This window comes from Vigna unguiculata, chromosome 5, assembly GCF_037176805.1.
Source record: "Vigna unguiculata cultivar grain cowpea cultivar isolate G323 ecotype 2 chromosome 5, ASM3717680v1, whole genome shotgun sequence".
Classification (NCBI taxonomy): Eukaryota; Viridiplantae; Streptophyta; class Magnoliopsida; order Fabales; family Fabaceae; genus Vigna; species Vigna unguiculata.
The window spans coordinates 9154676-9178650 of record NC_140796.1 but is presented as its reverse complement, the minus strand read 5'-3'; the positions used below and the strand labels follow the sequence as shown (position 1 = coordinate 9178650).

Sequence of the window (23975 nt, the reverse complement as noted above, 5' to 3'; positions counted from 1 at the left end):
TAAACAAGCATTGAATTTTGAGTATTCATTCATACTCAGCAGCTATGGGGTGTATAACCTTTTTTTTCTGTTTTCCGATGTGGGCTTTTCTGTCTCATGGTCCATTTTCCTTTTTCTCTGTACGTTCCCCTTTTTCCCATACGTTACAAAAATGCAAAAGTCATAATAAAATATAATAATATTTTAACTCATTTTTTATTTATTATTTCAATTATTTTTAGATTATCGTGTTATATCACTTAAAAAAGTTAAAATAAATAATTAAAAAATATTGAGATAATAAGTTAAAAATAGATCAATATATCATTATTCAATTTTTTATCACAATTTTTTTCTTGGATTTTGTTTACTTCTTTTTCTCTTTGTTTAAGTTTTCGATAATCTCATTATATTTCAAAATTTGAATGTCAAAGTACTTACAATGTAGGAAGACAAAAAATACTTTTTTTTTCGAAGTTTACTTTTCTATTTTTCATTTATTTTAATTTAATAAAAGACGGTATATTATTGTTTATATTTTTTTTTTTTCTTGGCAAAATTAATATTCAAAAGTGTGATAATTAGCGAGGAAAAAGTAAAATTATAAGGCTTAATTACTCAGAACATATCTGGTTTGGTTCCAAAATTTTAAAATGGTGTTCACTTTTAAGTTTGTCTCAATTTAGTACACAAATTCGTGATGTGCATCAATGTAGTACACTCAGTTAAGTTTTCGCAAACATCGTTAAGCACCTTGTCACATGTCAGCCTCTGTTTTTTTTTATTTTTTTTTTAATTTAAAAAAAATGCCACGTGTCAAATTCTTGATATGACACGTGGCAAGATACGCCATGTGATAAGGTACCTCTCAAGTGTCATTGTTTTGATTTCAACTTAGTCCACATATATGTCTATTTGTTTCAATTTAGTACCCATATTTGTTTATTTGTTTCAACTTAGTCCCCATATATGTTTATATATTCTGAGTAATTAAGCCAAAATTATAACTAGCGAAGTTTTATTTATAATAAATAAAATTTCGCTAGTTATTTTTCTAAAATGATGTGTATAAAATTATATATATTTTTCTAAATATTTATATTAAAGAAATAATAATATGTTATTTTTATAATAAATATTTGGTATATTATGTTGTTTTTAAAGAATTTTTTATTATGTTATAAAAGTTTATTAATTAATATTAAAATATTAAGAAAATAAATATATGTAAAGAAAAAAGGTACAAATATATATTCGTTATCCATAAAAATAATTAAGTGACAAAAAATTATATTCGTTAATTTTTGATAAGAGAACAAAAATATAAATTTTTCTTTTAAAAATAAATATAAGATAATAAAATCCTTTGTCATATTTAGTATACCGTCTTACAATATATTTTTAATTTCCTTTAAACTCTTTCCGCTTGTCAACCTTTTAACTTTATCATTTTAAAACTATTTTTTTCTTTATCTCACTTTGAAAATATTGTTTAAATGAAAGAAATAAAAATATTGAAGAAGGATTCGATGGAAAAAAAGACAATACCTTTGATTTTTTTTTTTTTAAATAAATAAAATGTCTTCGATTTCAAAAAAAAAAATAAAGATGACTGAGTTAGAAAAAAATGAGAAAAAATTATCACGAATTTGATTTCTTAAAGAAAAAAAGGTTAAAAATAATTATAAAATATATACAAAAATATCACATAAATTTCTAAAAAGAATATCATTAAAAATTATAAATAAATTTAGATTAAATATTCATAAAAGAAAAATAATAATTTTCTATTAAAAGAAGTAATAAGTAATAGTTGAGGATAAAATCATTTTTTATACCTGTGATTATTTAAACTAACAGTGTGATTAAATAAAAAATTCAATACTAAATTAGATTAATTTAATAAAAAAAAGTTTGATATCTATTCTTCTTTTTCTTACCGTTAAAAAATAAACATTTATCTTAAACATTATTTCAATTTATTAAAATAATATTTGTATAAAATAGTTAGATATTATAACTTAAAGAAAAAACGACTAAAATACTATTAAGAATAGAAATGGAAGATCAAAGTTATGAATGATAGAAGATATTATTTTGTTAGTTCTTATAAATTTAGAAAGTAAAATTACATATATATATATATATATATATATATATATATATATATATATATATATATATATATATATATATATATATATATATATATATAGAAATCATAAACATTAAAATAATACTAAACAGACTAAAAGAGATATTTTTTCTAATATAGAAATAAAAATATAGTTTGTTTGCAAATATTAAAAATAAACGAGTAATTTAATGTAAAAGAATAAATTGAAAATAAGATAATAAAATAGATGTACATGAGGTCACTATTTTCTTTCACGGGTCAAATGAAGGATTGTTAATTAGGGTGTTCATTGCCCGATTTGTAAGGTTACATCATGTGATCCAAATTAACTTTCTATTTAATCATTTTTATTTATTTTTCTGTATGTACTTTTCATAAATTTATTTTATTTTTTTGCATATTCTTTTATTTCCCCAGTGATTGTGCTTATTTTAACATGAACATGGGTGTGAGATTTTTATTTACGTGGACAGACCTTTAAATTATTTAAGCGTTTAATTTTGAAAGAAAGATACTTATTAGTATGAAATGAGAATTTATTACTTTTCTTTCTGTGAATTTATCTCTTTTTTTTTATGGTTAATAAAGATATGATGTATCTAATTGGATATTGGATAGTATGGTGTAGTTTTTTTTTTAAAGTTAAAAAATTTTACTTTTCTAGTATAAGATGTGTGGATTGAGATAATTTAATTTGATCGAATGATGTGTAATCCGTTATACATAAATATCAATATGAGAAAATCTTTTTTTCTTTTATACTCTCATTATCTATAAGGTGATCAATGATTCTATTTGGTTTAACAAATAAAATAATAATATCAAGATGAGTAACATCCATATGATCATAATTAGAATTACCATTTTTATAAGCAAAATGTGTTTGTATGTTCTTCTCATTATTTGTAAGATATTTTGGTGTATGCCAAGTGTTAACTCAAATGACCCTTATCATCATAATGATAATATATACTTTCATCTTATTTGTCAATATTTCAACATTTTTATTTTCCCTTTTTCACATTTTTGTGCCACTTCCGATGACAAAATGTCTTTGAAATTTTCTTTATAAGTATGTCCATAATCAATATCACGATCATGAAGATATAAATCAAATGTTGTTGCATTCACTTCTAGGAATGAAGCAAAACCAATTGGACAAGTTTCATGATTTTCTATCAAAAGTTCATTGTTTTGTTTAGCCATATAAAGGCATGTTGGTTGCTTAGATGTTTAATTTCTTTCTTTAATGATATCCGAAGACCCATTCTATCTAAATGTATTTCAACATTTAAAATCCAATATAAGTAATTCTTCCTTATAATATTAAGGATGACAAATTCAAAATTTGCAAGATTTTACATGTTTAAAATTAGTACATAAAATAATAGTAATAATCATCATATAAATAATAATAATAATAATTCAAGATGAAGATTGATAAAGTCAAACCATTCTTATGACAAAAATAATAATATAAGATAAAATTGTAAAAGAAGAAAGGATTAGACAAAGTCTGAATTAAGACACGCAAAATATTGTCCTTAGAGAGAAAATGCTTCCATTAGCGCTCAGTTGGTTGGAGCATCGTGCTAATAACGTGTTATAAAAAAAAGCTAATAATAGAGAGAAGAAGTAAAGGAAGAATATAGAGAATGAGATAATGGGGGGAAGCAACTTTTCAGTATTTTTTTATTACTGTTAGGAATAGTCTTATCTATATATACAACATGGTAACTCATAAATGATACAAATCAAATAGTTAATACAAATATTTACATAAACAATAATAAATCATATAAGTTTCAATCATATCAATCATTCAATTATATAAGTAATTGTATCAAATCGATGGACCACCATTCATTCATAACACTATGGTGATTGTGCTTATTTTAACATCCAACATGGGTGTGAGATTTTTATTTACGTGGACATACTTTTAAATTATTTAAGTGTTTAATTTTGAAATAAAGATACTCATTAGTATGAAATGAGTATTCATAACTTTTCTTCCTATGAATTTATCTTAATTTTTTTATGGTTAATAAAGATATGATGTATCTAATTGGATCTTGGATGGTATGATGTACTTTTTTTAAAAGATGTTAAAAAAATTTACTCTTCAAGTATGAGATGTGTGGATTGAGAGAATTTAATTTGATCAAATGATGTGTCATCTGTTAAAATTTTACTTTTTTTGAAGTAGTTAAATGATTGTTTACCTATTGATTTAGAGATTCAAAAGATGAGAGTGGATTTATGCTTTATGTGGTTTTTGTGTGTAAATAATATTGAATTTTTCTCTCATTTGTTTTTTCAATATTTTATTGTTATGCAGTTGTGAGAATCGTGGAATGGAGTTTTTCAATATTTGTAGTTTTCCTCTTTGAATTTAGTTTTTAGCTTGTGAAGTCTCTTTATAGTCATTTAGTTAAAGTTATTTGTCATTATTGTGATTATCTAAATGATTTTGAGGATGAGAATCATAGTAGATTCAAGATCCAATTGTTTTTACTTTATTATTTTTCAAATTAAGAAGTTGATGGGTATGACTTCAAAATAAATTTAAGAAGGATACGAGTAATTATGTATTTGATTTCTTTATGCTGAAAATTTTCAATATTTAAACTAGGGAGAGTAGGATGACTTTATTTACTAATGTAATATGGTAAGTTTCATATGTTAATTGGCTTAAGGTAGCTCATAATGCACTTAAGGGTTGTCATAGTTAGTTACATTTGTTAGTAATTTTAGAAAAAGTTGGGGATGTGTGGGTAGGGGTGACAATGCAGGTCATCCCAGCCCGTTTAGGCCCAGTCTGCACTTGGCCCGTAAAATGCGGGTCGGGCTGACCTGTCCTACATTTTCAATGCAGATTGAAAAATTTTGGCCCACCCTGCATAAGTGTGGGCTCGTGGGTCAGCCTACCTTTTTAAAAAAAATTATGATAAAGTTTTCAATGTTCAACAAATTGTGAAAGTTTAACAAGTTCAAAAAATTAAGCTAAAACTTTAGAAAATTGGATGATAAATTGATAATTCAACATTTTCATCATATCCATATTTGTACTTTGACATACATGATGTATTATTCAAATTTTAGCACATTCAAAAATACTTAATATTTTATGTTTCCAGTCATACAAGAATTTGGAATGTTCACGCAGAAGTTCAGAAGGAAAGTGACTGATATACATAAGTGCAAGTTTTTTTATACGGGCCAACAGACTGTAAGCTTATGTGGGTCGGGTTTATGCGAGCCAGCGGGCTCAATGTCCTGGCATGTCCTGCGTTTTTTTGGTGGACATGTCCCATATTGCCACCCCTATATGTGGGTAGTTTTACAGTTTTTTTAAGGTGAAAATTTATATTATATTGAGTTTATGAGAATTATTTATGCTTTGGAACATAATTGTTTTTTTTAAGTAACATAATTGTTCTACTAAGTTATTTAATTTTGTTTTTATTCACATAAAATAAGTGGTTTAATGTTTTACTTTCGTACATTTATTTATATATTTTTTTTTGTAATAGATATATTTTGTCTATTTTTTTAATATAATTTTATCATCAATTTGATATGAATTTTCATATTTTATTTTTATTTAGTTTGTTTTCCTTTTTTTTATTTCAGTAAATTTTCTGATAATCGATGAAATTTTGAAGTATAGTATAATTGAGATGTGAAACCTCATAACTTATTTAAAAATAGAAATTAGAAACAAAAAACATATTATATGTGTCAAATTTTAAATTAAAATAAATCGTTTTCAACAGTTTATGGTTTAATGTGAAGTGCCTTTTCTACATTCTGTCACTTTCTCTGCAAGTTTGCTCACGCATAAAGTTCAAAAATTATGAATTTGATTATATCATTCTGCTTATGCGAAAAAAGTTAGTTTTTTTTTTTCTTTCACTCCTTTCGTTTTATCGTTGAAATTTTCTAATTTTATAATAACATAGAAATAAAATTTAATTAATGATTCAATTAAAATTTACTTTTATAAAATTAAATATTTTTTAATAGATTATTTATTAGAAAAATCATTATATTAAGTATTAAAATTTTATATTTTTTAAATAAAATTTGATTGTTTAATTTTACCCTTAATTCAAATGATATAACCATGATTTTGAATCATTGTTCCTTTTATATCTTTACATGAAAATTAAAAAATAATAAAAATAAAATTTAAATTTAAATTAATAACAGCTGGAGTATTTTTAATTAAATTTATATACGATTTTTTGTTTTATAAAGTATTGAAAACTTTATATATATTCTTTTTTTCTTTTAACTTAGTACCTGTAGTTTGATTTTTTTTTTTTGTTTAGTGAAAATGATGTGAGCGGTTGATATTTGAATTCTTAAATATCACATTTACAAACTTAAACAATTATAAAAAATGATTAATCTTAATTATATTTTTAACAAGTGATATCGTTTCATTTTTTAAATTAAATAATAAAACAAAAATTAAACCAATCATGCCAAACAATGATTTTTAATAAAAATAATTAAAGTTTTGGAGTTTTATTTTTTTTCAAAATATCATATTAGTTAATGATAAATATTATATTAATAATAGAGATTGAATTGAAAAATATAACTTTTTTGAATACTTTTATATTTAAATTTTTTTAATTAAAACTTAATTAAAAGTATCTTTAAAATTTAATTATATTACTTTTTATTTTCTTGGTAAAATATGGAAACAATGACAATACAAAATAACAACTATATAAGACAATAAAATTAAATAAAAAACTCAACTAAAATATATAAAAGTTTTAAATGATAAAAAATAATTTTATTAATAAAAATTAATTAAAAATAATCAAATTTATAAACAACTTAAAACTGACTTAAATTTAATTCTTATGAAATTTATGATTTTTAATTATCTTCTGAGACACTATACAGTCATTAATAGTTGATGGTGAAATTACAAATATTTAGATATTTATCAATGTTATGAAATAAAATCAACGAAAAATCACTTTTATTAAAAGTTTGCTAAAAACAATTCTCCTTTTTTTATTAAAAAATAAGTACGATTAACGTTAAAATTGTTAAAGGGGAAAATACGCGTTAAACAAATTTACATATCGAAAAGAAATATAATAAATACTGTAATTAAGACATGATACATAAACGCTAACATGGTCTGACACAAACTGAATTAAGAATCGAATGATTTGTTTTTATTTAATATTGTGACTAAGTTCTGAGTAAATATTAGCAATGAATAAACTTAATAAATACTTCACATTTATTGCAACCTAAGGAGTAAATCAAAAGTATATAATTGAAGATCACATGAAAATTAAAATGCAAAACCTTAGAGATATGAAAACGAAGTGCTGGGACCCAAATATTGTTAGGTTAATTAGGTTTAGACATAAAGTCACGGAACTATTCATGGATTCAACTTTACACTTCACATAGAAAGCTACTTCAAGGATATATATTTAGAACACTAAAAAGAAATTGAATTGAAATAAAAAAAATGAATTTAAAATAGGGGGAGAAAAATTAGCACATAATAGGAAGAGACTCTTCAAAGATAAATTTATATTTTGACAGTTGAAATTTACTCTAAATGAAATATTCAATAATATATAATTTCATAAGATCTTCTCTATTGCTAAATATAAACTAAATACAATTTTGACATTAATAATTCTTTTCTATTTTTGTTTTTCTCTTCTGATTAATGTTTGTGATTTATGTAGAATAAGCAAAAACTATTGTAGAATTGTTACTAGGGAGAGAAACTATACTTAAATCAATTTAGAATAATAATTTCCATAATTTGTAAGAAGGTGAATAGAAAAATACTTGTAATTATGCGTTGGTAGTAACACATCAAAATGATTTATGGGAGATTGAGAGGGCAATGATTAAAGAGCTTTTGGTATATATTATATTGAGTCACTTTATTTTTTCTTCGAATCAAAGAAAACCCTTCAAAAAATTGTTGAAGTATTTTGGTCAGCACATAAGGTAGTTTTTGGTTTTTAAATTATTCCTTGCAATTTTACTATATAACTTTTAATTTTATGCTACTAAAGTCATGAAACTTTCTAATGGAATGGATTTTGGATTAAATTTCATCCTCAAACTTATGATCTTTTAGAGTTGAAGTATGATCAATGATTGTTTATATATATATATATATATATATATATATATATATATATATATATATATATATATATATATATTTCACTCTATTTATTTTAATTTTTTATATTTAATATCTCTATACACTGAACCCTAATGCAATTTTTTAGCAAATTTGAGGAATTTCGCATTGAGAAACTTTTAAGAAGAAAATTAGATATCACCATATAAATTGAATTTATTTTTGGAATAAACAAGTGAAGAGGGAGTGGATAATTGAACTTATTAGAAGAAGAAAAAATATCAAATGAAAGAAAAGATAAGAGGTCATTATTATAATTACAAAATGATATTCAGTTTCTGTAAGTTAAGTTAATATCATCTTTTAGGAAAAAGGAATAGTAATAAATTTTTAAAAATCTTCATTTAATGTATCATAACTTGTTCAACCAAGAAAATGTCATAAATTATTGTGATACAGATATAAAATAAGAAAATAACTTCATAATAAAATCTTTAGTAGAAGAATTACACGATTTTGTGTTGAAGGGGACTTTTCGGTCCTCACAGTGGATGTCAATGTTTTGATTCCGATCCAAGTTCGTCTGACAATCATCGTTAGAACAACCACCGCGTTCCCGAGGTTATCCGACCCAAGTTTGTCCGGCAACCATCGTTAGGAATAGCTACTGCATTCCCGAGGTACTGTCCGCTTTGGAGCAGCGTGGAGCTCCATTACACTTTTGTCCTTAAAAAGCGTATCGGAGGATGGAGGAAGGGATGAGTATTTAAACTACATTTGACATCGACTCTAAACGATGTGAAACTTATTAGTGTACCACAACAATAACTAACAGTACAATTTGTAAAAAATGGGTTAATAATATGAATATTTTGACTGAAGTTACTTATAAAGAAATCAAAGAAATTGTCAAGAGACAATGGATCTGTTGTACTTAATTAAAGTTTTGAGACATAATATAACTGGCTATAGTATTTTAGGTTAAACTTGTGTATTAAGTTCTAATATTCGATATATTTTTTTTGGTCAAAAAGTTGAGTTATAGGAAAGGTAGTCATCACGGATCCTGTGAACATAATAAAGTTATTGTTGACAGAGAAATTTATGTTATGAGTTTCTTATTTGAATATAATGAACTACAATGTAATACTTACATTTTTAGAGATTCTGAAGAATTAAACTTTTGAATCCCCTCTCTTCCAATACTTAAGTCCTATTTTTTAAAAATGCTTTTAGAATTTTAAAATATAATAATTTGAAAATTTTGAAGAAAAAAAATAATTGGAAAGTTTCTTTTTGAAACTTTTATAAGAGAAAAAAAATTATTAAAAGAAGAAAGCGGATAGTTTAGTGAAGTGAATTAGAAGATAAATTCATGAAGAGAAGGAAAAAGATAAAACGTTGACACAATTAACTAGAGAATATACCCTTATGAAGTTCTAACATCAATTAAGGAAAATAATTGATTAAAAATTACAAAATGAAATTAACCTTATTAAATAAATCATAAATAATTTTGTGGATAAAAAAAAGTAAGTTTCATTAGAAAACAAAAGAAGAATTACAAAAATAAACTAAATTTCACAAATAAACTCTCAGTAAATCACTTTTAATGTTTACTGAAAACTCTCATTATTTTGCACTATCATTTTCATGAATAATTGATCTTCTTGTAACCTTTGATTTTTTGATGTGACTATTCAACCTATTAATTAAAAAGATAATAAAGATTTTAAAAAAATCTATAACATTATATTGATCCTAAAATTATATCAATTTATCCCCGGTCAATTTAAATAATTATTACTTGAACTAGAAAAAATTGAAAACCAAAGAGAGGTGGTTGCTTTTGAAAACATAGGAGAATTTTTACCCTTATGATAAATGAATATAAAAATTGAAAAAAGGTTTTTACGATAACATTTGACAATGAGTAAAATATTTTCAATAATAATAACTTTTTATATTTCTAGAAGAAATAATGTGGTGTAAAAATATCATTGCTCTTATGTTATCAGGAAAGTGTCCATTGATGAATGATTACGCCACCCATTTATTGTGTGATGATTATAAGGACTCTTCTTCTCTTCCCATTTGCAAATCCACTCTTGTTGTGACCTCATCAACACAACCATGTTCACCCAATTCTTCTTCTTCTTTCTCCTCTTCACTCCCTTCATCTTCACCACACAACAAGACACCCATGATTTCGTGCGTACCTTAGACCGCAAAATGTTTGGTTTGGACCAAAACCAAGAAAAGTTCAGCCATTTCAGGTTATTAAGTTCCCAAATTGACGAGTTAATTTTTTTTTGGAGGGAAAGAATCATAAAAGTTAATTATTGCATATGATTTGTTTATTTGAATCATCCCTTACACAGGTTCTATTGGCACGACGTGGTGAGTGGACGCAACCCTTCTTCCATAGAAGTAGTTTCATCAGGGTTGAAGAACTCAACGACGTCGTTTGGAGCGGTGAACATGATAGAGAACCCTTTGACACTGGAACCCCAATTGAACTCTCAGTTGGTGGGGATGGCACAGGGGTTCTATGCTTCGACGTCGCAGAGTGAGGTTACCTTGCTCATGGCCATGAACTTCGCCATCACCGAAGGGAAGTACAATGGCAGCAGCTTCACCATTCTTGGAAGGAACCCTGTTTTCAACAAGAAGAGGGAGATGCCTGTGATCGGTGGAAGTGGCCTCTTTCGATTCGCTAGGGGTTATGCTCAGCTCAGAACTCACTGGTTCTCACCCGCCACCAGGGACGCCATTGTTGAGTACACTGTTTATCTTCTGCATTATTGATATACATGATATATCATATAGTATGTTCTTGTTATAAGAATAAGTGCGACTCTAGGTTTATATGTGGTAAAAATACAAAGTTAAATATTATATATAAAAAAAACCTATAATTTTAATATTTTAAGTATATGGATTAGTGTCCTGTATTTTCCTGTTTAAATCACCCAATAAAAATAAACGCATCACTATCTATCATGTCGGACTTATTTAGTTTCTCTTTATATCTAAATATTTTATTGATTTTTTTTTGTTTAAATATTTTTTTTTTTGTTTTCTGCTTCTGGGCAATTATTGATTTATAGACATTTACTTATGAGTTAACGTAGAAATTCAGCACCCTGCATTTAGCGAGGTAAGGAAAAAGATAGACATTTACTTGTTTAGCAAAAGAAATTTGGAATTTTTATAAAAATAGTTGTAGAATGGTTTAATAGAAAAATGTGATGTATCTAAGAAAACATATTATGCGATGTTCATATTTTGTGTTGAGTGCTGATAGGTTGATAGTATTAAAGAAAAAAAATCTTATATTATAACTGAAAACAATAGTATTTTAATTATATTTATTTTGTTTTTTTAATTTAAAATTATATATATATATATAATATTATTAAAAGAGGTTGTCGACGGATATATTTTCTTTTATCGTTAAAGTTGTATACAATTTATCTTTGTTCAAGTATATTCATATTTTTGAAATGTGGAAATATTACATTTTCGATTACAATTTAACAACTATAAATAGTATTATTTTTACTTTTTATATTTATTTTTATCAATTAAACATAATATTTTTCAATTAAAAGATTGTAAAATGAATAGAAGAAGGAAATTAGGTGTTAAATATATTTTTCTTTTTGTAATTTGTATTTGTGTTTTTAGTGGTTTATGTGAATATTAGTGGTTTATAAGTTGTATTTTTATAGTATTACTTTGAAGATAGTTATTGTAAAAATTTACAAAATGGTTTATAATTGAATATTTGCATAACATTATTTTTTTCTGGTGTGTAACTTTTTCATTCTTTTAAGTTTCTTACATAAATTTAGTAGTTTTAATCATGTAGCAATACATTATCTAGATCTATATATACAAATTTACTGTTGATAAATTTATTTATTTTTTATTTCATTATTTTAATAATTAAGAAAGAATGGAGAACCCAATGAAGTATATGTTGGCAGCTTGTGGTGGTTGATTGTGCAACCCAATTCATTATGAGTGTTTCTCCGATTAAAAGTAGTTATCATTTCTTCTCTTGCATTTTTGAAACATCTAACTTTATGCAATCAAGATAAACCTCGAAGTTTGCCGTGATAAAGTTTACTAGATGCGGTTAATAATCCAAGTGTGAATTTAAGTCCCATATTGATCAGAAATGAAAAAGAATCAAATTTGATCAATTAAAAAGTATATTACTTTTATGTATTAAATTACTGAATTATAGTGATTCAAATTAAGTTTATAAGTGTTGATTTAAGTTACATAATCGCTGTATTTTTAATCTTTCTAAAGAAATAATACAAAAATTATAATTTTTTAAATTATAATTTTTAATTTTAATTTTAATATTTTATGCATATAATATAAAAAATAAAATAAAAATTTCGAATTAATGAAGTGTATGAGGGGAATTAAGATAATTGGTGGTGAATTCACTTGTTTTCTTGCTCTACATGATCTGATATGTAAAATTAAATAAGTTTTATTTTATTTTAAGATATGTACAAACTTTAGCATGTAATTTGACAATTTGATTTAAAATATTTTCAAATTGATTTTTTAAATCTTTATTAGATCAAATACTTACTACAAAGTAAAGAATTATAATTAGACATAACTCTTTTACTTAAAAGTGAGAGTTGTTTCACGTGATTTTCACCATAGACCTATTCTTCGTTTATAGAATTTTCTTTACGGATTCTTCCTCCATTATTCGTTTGAAGGAGATGATTCATTCTTATGACCTTTCTCAAAGCAGTTTGCTCAACAAAATTTGATCTTTTATATACAAAACGGTGAAAACTATATATGTAAAATTTTAGGATGAAGTGTTTCTACACTTTGATCTTTTATTTCTAAATAATAGGTCCCTCGTTATGAATGACTAATCCTTTTCTTCCTCATGTAAATAGACATGATATGCTAAACTTTTCATTATATATATTGAAAAATCTCTATTCAAATCATTCTTTAGTTTTGATTATTGAAAACAACGTTAAATATTTTTATGGTTGAAAGTTGTTAAGAGTCAGGTAAAGATTCAGTTTAATTTATGAAAGGATTGATTGATTAAATAACATTATTCTAACTTCTAAAATTAATGAACTAATTTAGAGTGGTTTTGTTTGTTAAACATGAAAATATGAGAAATTAATTTTTTATACGTGCAAAATTACATGTTTGTAAAGTAGATGAAATATTTAACAATTTAGTTTTGTATTTTTTTTTTGTTAAACATGAAATTTTGAGAACTTAATTTTTTATAAGTTCAAGATTACATGTTTGTAAAGTAGATGAAACATTTAACAATTTAGTTTTGGTTTAAATAGTTATTTGGTCCTTATTTTGGTTAAATTTTTTTAATTTGGTCCTACTTTAGGATTTTTATTCAATATTTGGTCATAAATTTCAAGAATATCATTTATTTAAGTTCTTTTACTTAATACTGTTAAAATCGTTAACATAATCTACTACAAGAATGTTGGCTGTTAGCTTCCGAAAAGGACGTCGGTGCACTGTATGACGCAAAAAGGCGTCGGCTACACCCACGAAAAGCCGACAGTAATTAGAAAAAAATTATTTAGAATCGAAAATATTTATTCCTTCCAGGTTCAACGAAGTAGATTTATATACAATTTAAATATTGCGTCGTTTTGACCGACGCACAAACGGCAAAATCATTGGTGTCAGATTGCCGACGCATACACCACAAAATATAAAAAATTAAAAAAGTCGCAACTTTATTAGGTTAACTTAGATTGAAAAATTTTCAGATTTCACTTTTCAGTGCAAGCGCGAGTTTCACATTTTCCTTTTCCAATTTTCCTCCTTTTCCCCCTTCAGTTCTCACCTTTTTCTGCCTTGAGCAGAGCAAGCGAGTGAGGCGTCATTCTTAGTTGCAGAGTGCGGGTTGGCGCTCTTCCTTCTTTGTTGCAGAGCACGAATGAGCGTGAAGAGTAGGACTATTGCGACTAGGTGAGAGCTGAGAGCTTTTACGACGAGGCGAGCTTCTACAAAATGTGAAGCTGCTCCCATCTCTGCAACGGAAAGGTTATTGAGAGACGTTGTTGGGAGGCGTCGCAACACCTTGATATTGCGAGGGGGAGGGATTTTTGTTCGGAATAGGTGGACTTTTGAAGTGTGCAGGTTAGTGTTGTGCCATTTTAAAGCATCCAAGTTGATTTTCATTCCCCATTTACTGCATTGTTGATTGAAGCACCATTGGCTGAGTATTTTTTGGTTATGGGTTCCCAATTAAGCATTCGTGATTAAGGGTTTTAGGTGAGGAGAAGGATTTTTTGCGAACTAAAATCTTGAATCTAAGATACGTCAAGGTGAGCTGCGTCTGGAATAAGTATACATTATTCCATTTTTTATATCAATTTCAATTTGGTTTTCCATTTGGAACCATGTGGTATTGTGATTAGAGGTGGTCTTGTGAGTGTTGGGTTGAAACAAAGATTTGGAGTGGAGGTCAAAATTGTATTGGCAGCTACACAAGGTCAGATTTAGTTTTTCTTTTCCTTTCCTATTTGATGGAGTTATGCAGTTAGAAGCATGTGTTTTAGAGTTATTACACATTAAGTTTCCTATTGAACAAATTTTGTAGCCTCACATAATATGTAAGCATTATAGCAACCTGAAATATAGTAGTCATGCATGTGTGATCAAATTAAGAGAGTTTAAAGTTGAATAAATTAACATATATACAAGTCTATAAAGAATTTAAATTTGTACAATTAACTAAAAACAATATCCACCTTGATTCCTTGGTGACACAATTTGAAAGCAAGAGTACAAGCAACTTCGTGAGTTTTCCTCTAAGTAATACTTGTGTTGTTCATTTAGATAGTCCTCCAAACTTCTTCTTTTCCACTCTGTATAAGTCCACCAAGTTCATAAACGGATATACACTCATACTACTTAGTTAATCATGGAGAAAGCAAGTACTAAATCTGCTTTGAAGGTTGGGAGGTTTAGTTTCATTTGTTGTTTTGTTCTTTCCCTCAATAACATGTTATAACAATTTCAATATTTTCTTTTTCATTTTCCTTAATTTTCCATGTAAAATTTCCCATAATCAATCTTGAATCGCCTTTTCAAGTCATTTTTGTTAAAGGGTATTACTAACACCGAAAGAAAAGCATTTACCTTATGAACAATAGTTGGTGGATTTCACCAACATACCAGAATGGTATCCTCTACCCTGCTAATTTTTTATTTATTTCATACTATTTTAGTTGTTTTCTTCCTTAGATTTTGTTCTGTTGATTTAGGTTCCTTAAAGCCAATCATAATGGTAAAGTTCTTGTGATAAAGTTTGGTGAGAAGTATGTTATCCAACCATTGGTGACCCCACTAAAAAAGGCCTCAGTGTATGCATTTTGGTTATAGATGCAACTATTCTTAATTGTACGGTGCTTTTAATATTTGAAAAAATGCATTATGAACACATATATGCTATTTGTTTGTAATCTTGATAAAGTTTTTCATTTAGGGATGATTATTTACGCATAGCAGAATGCATTTTTTTTTTTTGAACAAAACATTATCCTCTCTTGCATGTTTCCCTTTTGTGAACCAATTTCTTCACTTCGACCATGTTAAGGTTTAAGCTCAACGATGGTAAATTGTGAATTATGAATTACCTACATTAGTATACCCATGTTTTCCCTTACTTCTTGTCACAATTTCCTATAGTAAGCACACAATTTCAGGCCATTGAATTGTTGAAAGTTGGAGCATGTTTACAATTTGAATCCTAAATTAATTAAATGATATGTTGTACTGTTTGGAATGTGAATGAATTCGCAGGTTTTGGGACATGTATCGAAGGGGAATTTGCATTTTTCAAAAGGATAATGATAGTTCAACCCGACAATTTTTACCTCTTTTTAACCCGCTTAAGTGTCACCTTAACGTGGCATTTTCGTTTCGTTATTTTAATAATTTTAAGTTGTGTGATGTGGCCCGTTAAGTTGCGTGTTGGGGTGGAGAAAATGATAGGCGCGTGTGCGTGGGAAAAACAGAGAAGGTTGGCAAAGTGGTTTCACCACTCAAGCGGTTCACTTTAGATTTTGTTCTTAGATAGTGGATTTTCGGAAACAGTTTCGTTGCCCCAACGGAAGCAGCGGAGACATTGTTTTTTCAGACTTCTGTTCACCTTTTCCGGCAACCTAAGAGAAAAAGGTTTCCTTTTAGAACCCTAATTTTGGTTTCCATTGTTTTGTCTTCGGTTAGTGCTAACCAATGGTGAAGTGTTTCTTTCTTTTCAGAACTTGAAGTGCCTCTGTTGAATTGAGAGCGAGCGAAGAGGTTCCCAGCCCTGAAGCGGTTCGTCTTTTGTCGTCTTCGAAGCAATTGTCGTCACGGTGGGCATCGTGGTGTGGCACATGGTTTCACGGTTTGGTTGTTTAAAGGAGAGCAAAGCGAGTGAAACCTTTTCGGTCTATGCATTTTTTTGTTGTTGTAGTAGTTTGACTGAGATGTTGGAAGAAGACATAAACGTTCGAAATTCATTTTTCGTGGTTTGTTGTCAGTGATTGTAAACTGAAATTGTGTTGATTGGAAAATCACAATTACTGCAACCAATAAGTGCCTTTTTCCAACTTAAATAAGTGGCTTTTTTGTTACCATTTTTTGAGCATTGAAAACCAAGATTGCTGTTGTCGTTAACATTCTTTGTTTTATATTTGGACTTTTAAGCGTCTTGGATTAGGTGCACCTAATAGGGAGGTAGTCTTTCCAAGAAGTGCTTGAGCACTATGATCTTTATAGGGTAGCATAATGGTTGTTTTTGAAAAGGTTTATTGTTGTCAATATAATGTGATAGTCATGGTCACTTTAGAAGTAGTTGTCATTGATGAATTGGTTTAATTGTTGATATTATTTTGTATACAATTATTGTATATGTCCATATGAATGTTCTTCTCTTATGAATGAAAAATTATAATGAAAAATTATAATTAGTAATGGAAATTGAATTCAAATTTTGAAAGTACTGCCCAGGTGTGATGTGTTCAAAATGATATCGAGAAAAAAGTCACTTATTGGTGCTGAGAAAAGCATTTATTGTTTCTGGTAATAATGTTTCCCTGATTTCTAGTGTTCAAAAAGTGGTAACGAAAAAGCCACTAATTTTTGCTGGAAAAGACACTTATTGGTTACGATAATTGACATTTCTGAATCAACTCAATTTCAGTCTTGGAAGTTTCAAATGTGGTCAAAGGTGGATCCAATTGAACTAAACCATTTCTTCAATTTGTGGAAAGTACAAAGTCACAAACAAAATAAACAAACTCTCAAAAAACAACTCTGCTTTGTCTTGTTCAAAAAGTGATAACGAAAAAACCACTTATTTCTGCTAGCAAAGACACTTATTGGTTGCATTAATTGACATTTGTGAATCAACACAATTTCAGTTTTGCAATTTTCAAACATGGTCAAAGGTTGATTCCATTGAACTAAATCATTACTTCAATTCATGGAAAGTACAAAGTCACATAAACAAAATAAAAAAGCTCTCAAAAAACAACTCTGATATGTGTTGTTCAAAAAATGGTACCGAAAAAGCCAGTTATTTCTGCTGGAAAAGGCATTTATTGATTGCGGTAATTTTCATTTCTGAATCAAGACAATTGTTGTCTTGTAATTTTCAAACATGGTCAAAGGTTGATTCTATTGAAGTAAATCATTACTTCAATTAATGGAAAGTACCTAGTGACTTAAAAAATAAACAAAGTCTCAATAAACAACCATGATTTCCAGTGTTCAAAAAGTGGTAACAAAAATACCATTTATTTATGCTAGAAAAGGCACTTATTGGTTGCAGTAATTGTCATTTTTGAATCAACACAATTTCAGGCTTGCAATTTTCAAACGTTGTCAAAGGTTGATTCTATTGAAATAAATCATTACTTCAACTGATGGAAAGTATAAAGTGATATAAAAAATAACCAAAGTCTCAATAAACAATCTTGGTTTCCAATGTTCAAAAAATGGTAACGAATAAAACCATTTATTTAAGCTAGAAAAGGCACTTATTGGTTGCAGCAATTGTGATTTTCCAATCAACACAATTTCAGTCTACGGTCACCAACAACGAACCACGCGAAACGAATGTTGAACATTTATGTCTTCTTCCAACGTCCGAGTGAAACTATTACAAAAAAAAAATAATGCACAGGTGGAAAGGGTTTTGCTCGCTTTTTTCTCCTTTCAACAACCAAATCGCGGAACCATGTGCCACACCACGATGCCCACCACGACAACGATTGCTTCTGAGACGATAGAAAACGAACCCACAGCTTTTCGTGCGAACAACTTGGCTACACAGGTTTCAAACGTCAACCGCTTCAAGGTTGGGAACCTCTTCGCTTGTTCTCACTTCAACGGCGACACTTCAAGTTCTAAAAAAAAGAAACACTTCACCGTTGCTTAACACTGACCAAAGTCAAAATAGAGGCACGACAATGGAAACCAACATTGGGGTTCTAAAAAGAAACCTTTTTCTCTCAGGTGGCCGAAGAAGGTGAACAGGAGTCCGAAAAAATAATGTCTCTGCTACTTCCGATGGGGCAACGACACTACTTCCGAAAATCCACTATCTAAGAACAAAATCTAAAGTGAACCGCTTGAGTGGTGGAATTGCTTCGCTCACCTTCTCTGTTTTTCCCACACACACGCGCCTATCATTTTCTCCACCCCAACACGCAACTTCACGGGCCACATCACACAACTTAAAATTATTAAAATAACAAAACAAAAAAGCCACGTTAAGCTGACACTTAAGCAGGTTAAAAAGGGGTAAGAATTGCCGGGTTGAACTATCATTATCCTTTTCAAAATCACAAACGTTTGCGTAAGCTAAACCGATGCAAAACCGACGCAAAGATGCTTTAAATATTTTATTATATTCCTATTATGCGTGGGCTTGACCCACGCACTCTAAATTGTTTATTTTTTCTTTCTTTCATTAGCATCGGCCTACCCGACGATAAACACGTAGTTACTCTTCGTCGCTGTTTGGCCGACGCAAAAAGGCTTTGCATCGAAGGTCTTGGCGTCATACACCTCACCGTCGCGAGACCGACGCGATCTAGCTTTTAGCGTGGGCTTTAGCTTTCTAGCGTCCCATTTTGGCCGACGCAATTTAGAAACATTCTTGTAGTGATCGTGCATACGTGTCACTTTCCCACAGACGTGGTGTCTTGTACAATGACGTGATCGTTTATTTACTGTGACACAATGACATGGTGTTTAATTGAAAGTGAATTAGGTTTACGAATAGGATGAAATTGGAATTAGGGTTCGTCGTTAGGAGAAAAATTGGGAAGGGTTTGTTGTTGGGACGAAATTGATTGAAATGTTTCATTGTGTGCATTGGACCTTTTTTTTTCAATTGGAGAAGATAGTTGTGTGAGAAGATTTAAGTTGTGAGTCATTCGTAATCTCGACATTTTCTTCTCATTGCCAAGTGGTGGTAAGAATAATGAAATATAGAAAAATCTTGAATCGAGTAATCCATTGCAAGTTTCAAGTTTCTTAAAAGACACTCATGGTTGATGAAAAGTTATGCAATGCACAAATGAATTTGAAAGTGCCACTCCTTAACCAAAAATGTTAGTAACAATCGAGCTTCAAAAGATCTCAAAAGACAACCTTGCATTAGAAAATTTTCTCCCAACAGCAAACTCTCTCCAAATTTTCTCCCAACAACAAATCCTAATCCCAATTCCCTCCAATTTGTAAATCAAATTCCCTTTCAATTAAACACCATGTAATTGTGTCACATTAAATAAATGACACATCATTATACAATGCACCACGTCAATGAAACAATATGACACATATATATTAACAATTTTGACGGTAATAAGTAAAATGATTGAATTGAATGATATTTTGAAAAATTAGAATTAAATTGAAAAAAATCCTAAAATATAACTAAATTAAAAAAACTTAACCAAAATTAGGATCAAATAATTATTTAAGTCTTTATTTTTTTACATTATTCTAATATTCTTTTAAATATACTTGAAAACAATATTATGAAAATATATACAAATGACTTTCATTCTTCAATAGTTTTAATTTTGAAACTTGAATTACACTATAATAGTTTATTTGTCGAGATCAGATCATATAACGACGATTTGAGATTCATTTTGCTGTGTAGTTGAATTTCAAATCTTGAATTGTGTGAATCAAAAGGTGAGAAACTTTATCACGTCGAAAGAGCTCAAAGGGAAGGGAGGATTTTTGAACCGGTTATTAGTTTCGAATTTCCTTTGAATTGTGGTGACATGTCTGCCACCCTGGTTCTGCTTCCCTCGCTGCTGCAACAATGCACATAATCTTCGCGCCAATTCTCCGCAGGCCCAAACTCATTCCCTTCTTCCTTCAATTCTCAAACCTCTCTCCCTCTCTTTCACTTCACCAGTCCCAAAATGAACCCTCAAAACACAACATCGCCACCATTGTTCACTCCCTCTGCGACTCTCGCCAATTCTCCGAAGCGCACTATCGCTTCTCCCTCTCCCTCGCCTCCGGCTCCCTCCCCGATGAGCGCACCTGCAACGTCCTCCTCGCTCGCATGCTCGCTTCTCGAACACCTCACGCCACGTGGCGCCTCATCCAATCCCTCATTGCTTCCAAGCCCGGTTTCGTTCCCTCTTTGGTCAACTACAACCGTCTGATGGACCAGTTTTGCGGTGCCCATCAACCCCTGGACGCTCACAGGCTATTTTTTGATATGAAGAGCCGTGGGCATTGCCCAAATGTTGTCTCTTTCACCACTTTGATTAATGGGTACTGCTTGGTTCGTGGAATTCGGGACGCGCGCAAGGTGTTCGATGAAATGCTTGAGAGTGGCGTGGAGCCGAATTCGGTGACTCAGAGTGTTTTGATTTGCGGTGTTCTTCGGGAGAGAGATGTGGAAGGTGGGAGGGAGTTGATGTGCAGGTTGTGGGAGATGATGAGTGTGGAAGCTGAAGATTCTGTGAAGACCGCGGCATTTGCAAATTTGGTTGATTCTTTGTGCAGGGAGGGGTTTTTTGGTGAAGTGTTTAGGATTGCTGAGGAGTTACCCTTTGGGAGTGGTTTTTCTGAGGAGGTTGCTTATGGGCAGATGGTGGATTCACTTTGCAGAGTTGGGAGGCATAATGGGGCAGCTAGGATTGTTTACATAATGAGGAAAAGAGGGTTTGTTCCGAGTGAGGTGTCGTATAATTATGTCATTCATGGGCTTAGCAGGGATGGTGATTGTATGAGGGCTTATCAGTTGTTAGAGGAAGGAGCCGAGTTTGGGTTTATGTTATCTGAGCATACTTATAAGGTACTCGTGGAAGCTCTTTGCCAAGTGTTTGATGTGGACAAGGCGAGGGAAGTTTTGAAACTCATGCTGAGTAAGAAAGATGTTGACAAGACTAGGATTTACAACATTTACTTGAGAGCTCTTTGTCTTGTGAATGACCCAACAGAGCTTTTGAATGTACTTGTGTTTATGCTTGAGAGCCAGTGTCATGCTGACGTGATCACCCTCAACACGGTGATCAATGGTTTTTGCAAGATGGGTAGGGTTGGTGAAGCATCAAAGGTATTGCATGACATGTTAATAGGAAAATTTGCAGCACCTGATGTTGTGACCTTCACTACTTTGATTTCTGGTATGTTGGATGCTGCAAGAATCAGTGAAGCTCTTGATCTGTTTCATAAGCTGATGCCTGAAAATGGTATAAGACCTAGTGTTGTGACTTATAATGCTCTTCTCCGAGGTTTGTTCAAACTAAAGCGACCAAATGATGCATTGATGGTTCTAGATGACATGGTAAAGGATGGCATTACGGCAGATAGTACCACATATACAGTTGTGGTAGAAGGTCTATGTGAATCTGACCAAGTAGAAGAAGCAAAGAGATTTTGGCACAATATTATATGGCCTTCAGGGGTTCATGATAATTTTGTTTATGCAGCAATGCTGAAAGGGTTTTGCCGATCTGGCCATTTTAAGGAGGCTTGTCATTTTTTGTATGAATTGGTAGATTCTGGGGTCTCTCCGAATATATTTAGTTATAATATTCTGATCAACTGTGCGTGCAATCTTGGTCTGAAAAGTGAAGCTTACCAGATTGTCAGAGAGATGAAAAAGAATGGACTCACTCCTGATTCTGTGACATGGAGAATACTTGACAAGTTAAATGGCAAAGTGGGGAAGGACATTCATTCTGAAGATCCTACCATGTCAACATTTTATGAGGAATGACATGAAGTCAGGATTGAAGTAAATGAAATTTGGTTTGTGCTTTAAAATGTTAACAAAAAATTGTGGTTTGATTCAAAGCGTCTAAAGCATGCATAAACAGGAGCTTTGAAGTTTGCACAACATCAATGGGGAGCATTAAACTAGGAGAACCGATGGTAAAATTCTGGATTTTCTCCATATAAACACGTATCTGGGTTATAAACCCTGCTTCAGCTGATATGCGTTATACGATGATATTTGATCTTGAACGGAGATGAGAGTTTGTGAGTTTTGAGATAAATTTTGTGATTTATGAAGCCACTGGAAGGGCTGTGACTTAAGCGAAAGAAAAGCAAGGAGAGCAGATTTACACACAGTCAGCATTGCATTGGATTGCATGTATCAAACACTAGTTTATGTACAAAAGGCACACAGACAAGCTCCAATAATGAAGCCATGAGATGAAATCTTCTACCGCGAGTTCAATCCATTAACCACTTGAAATAACTAGCGACTATTATTATGTACGAAAAGAAGGGTACAATAGGATTCTGATTATTTTTTTAAATTTTGGTGAAGAATTTTTTAGATGTATGTAGTTGAAAAGTGAGAGGTAGAAATATTTACATAGGAATATTTGAAAGTGAACCACTGCCTTCTCTGAGCAATTGAGACAAAAATTTAGATGTTATTTTCAGCCTTACTCTATGCAATTGAAACGAAAATATAATTATTTATAGGACATGAATTATTCGGTCTGTGGATAAATTTAGGTGAATTATTTGGATTTGATTCATATTGAGTAACTTTTTTTAAAATATTTTAATTTTAATTTTAAATGCATAAGTTAAATCTATTAAATTCTATCAAAAGAAATCAAGTATGTGATTTTAATAATTGTTTTTATAACGAATTATAAATTTATATAACTTACTATTATATTAAAACAATCATCGTATAAAAAATAAAATTGAAAATATAAATATTAAAGCATACTTTTTTGGAAAAATTCACAAAAATTTGGATATTCTATTTGAACTTCATTATTATTATTATTATTGTCTATTTTATTTCTCTAGTTTTTTTTTTCTTATGCCTAATTGAAAGGACGTTTCAAAATAAATTTTCTAGAATGAAAGGAATCATGTTTTTATTTATTTATTGTTAGAAACTGATTAAGAAGCTGAGACAATGATAAAGAAAATTATATCCATTTTAGACCATCTGCTATCCCTTTTCTTTTTTTCTTTGCCAATATTTATAACCTTAGAACTGATAAAAACATTGGCTTTTGTTTTTCATAGATGCGTTTAGTTCATAAAGCAAATTATTTACCTCAATCCCAATTTCACAAATTACCAATCACCAATCTATATCTTTCTATTAAATCATCCAGACAAGATAAAACACATATTCAATATAGGTGTTTTCTATCG

General features: G+C 29.5%; 2 protein-coding genes and 1 long non-coding RNA gene across 3 annotated transcripts; all 3 read left to right on the top strand.

Annotated features, from left to right (window-relative positions):
- Positions 1–10296: 10296 nt before the first annotated feature.
- On the top strand, positions 10297–11270 carry LOC114184027 (dirigent protein 22-like). Its single transcript, XM_028071255.2, has 2 exons — positions 10297–10543; positions 10649–11270. The coding sequence occupies exons 1-2, from the start codon at positions 10401–10403 to the stop codon at positions 11073–11075; spliced, it is 570 nt and encodes a 189-aa protein (XP_027927056.1). The 5' UTR covers positions 10297–10400; the 3' UTR covers positions 11076–11270.
- Positions 11271–11954: 684 nt separating this feature from the next.
- Positions 11955–17137, top strand: LOC146886043 (uncharacterized). Its single transcript, XR_014995169.1, has 3 exons — positions 11955–14444; positions 16113–16487; positions 16574–17137. It is a non-coding gene; the product is annotated as an uncharacterized LOC146886043 (long non-coding RNA).
- Positions 17138–20426: 3289 nt separating this feature from the next.
- On the top strand, positions 20427–23236 carry LOC114183956 (Pentatricopeptide repeat (PPR) superfamily protein). The gene is given in 1 exon segment (XM_028071165.2): positions 20427–23236. A coding segment is annotated over 1 exon segment (1962 nt). The 5' UTR covers positions 20427–20643; the 3' UTR covers positions 22606–23236.
- The last annotated feature ends 739 nt before the right edge of the window (positions 23237–23975 follow it).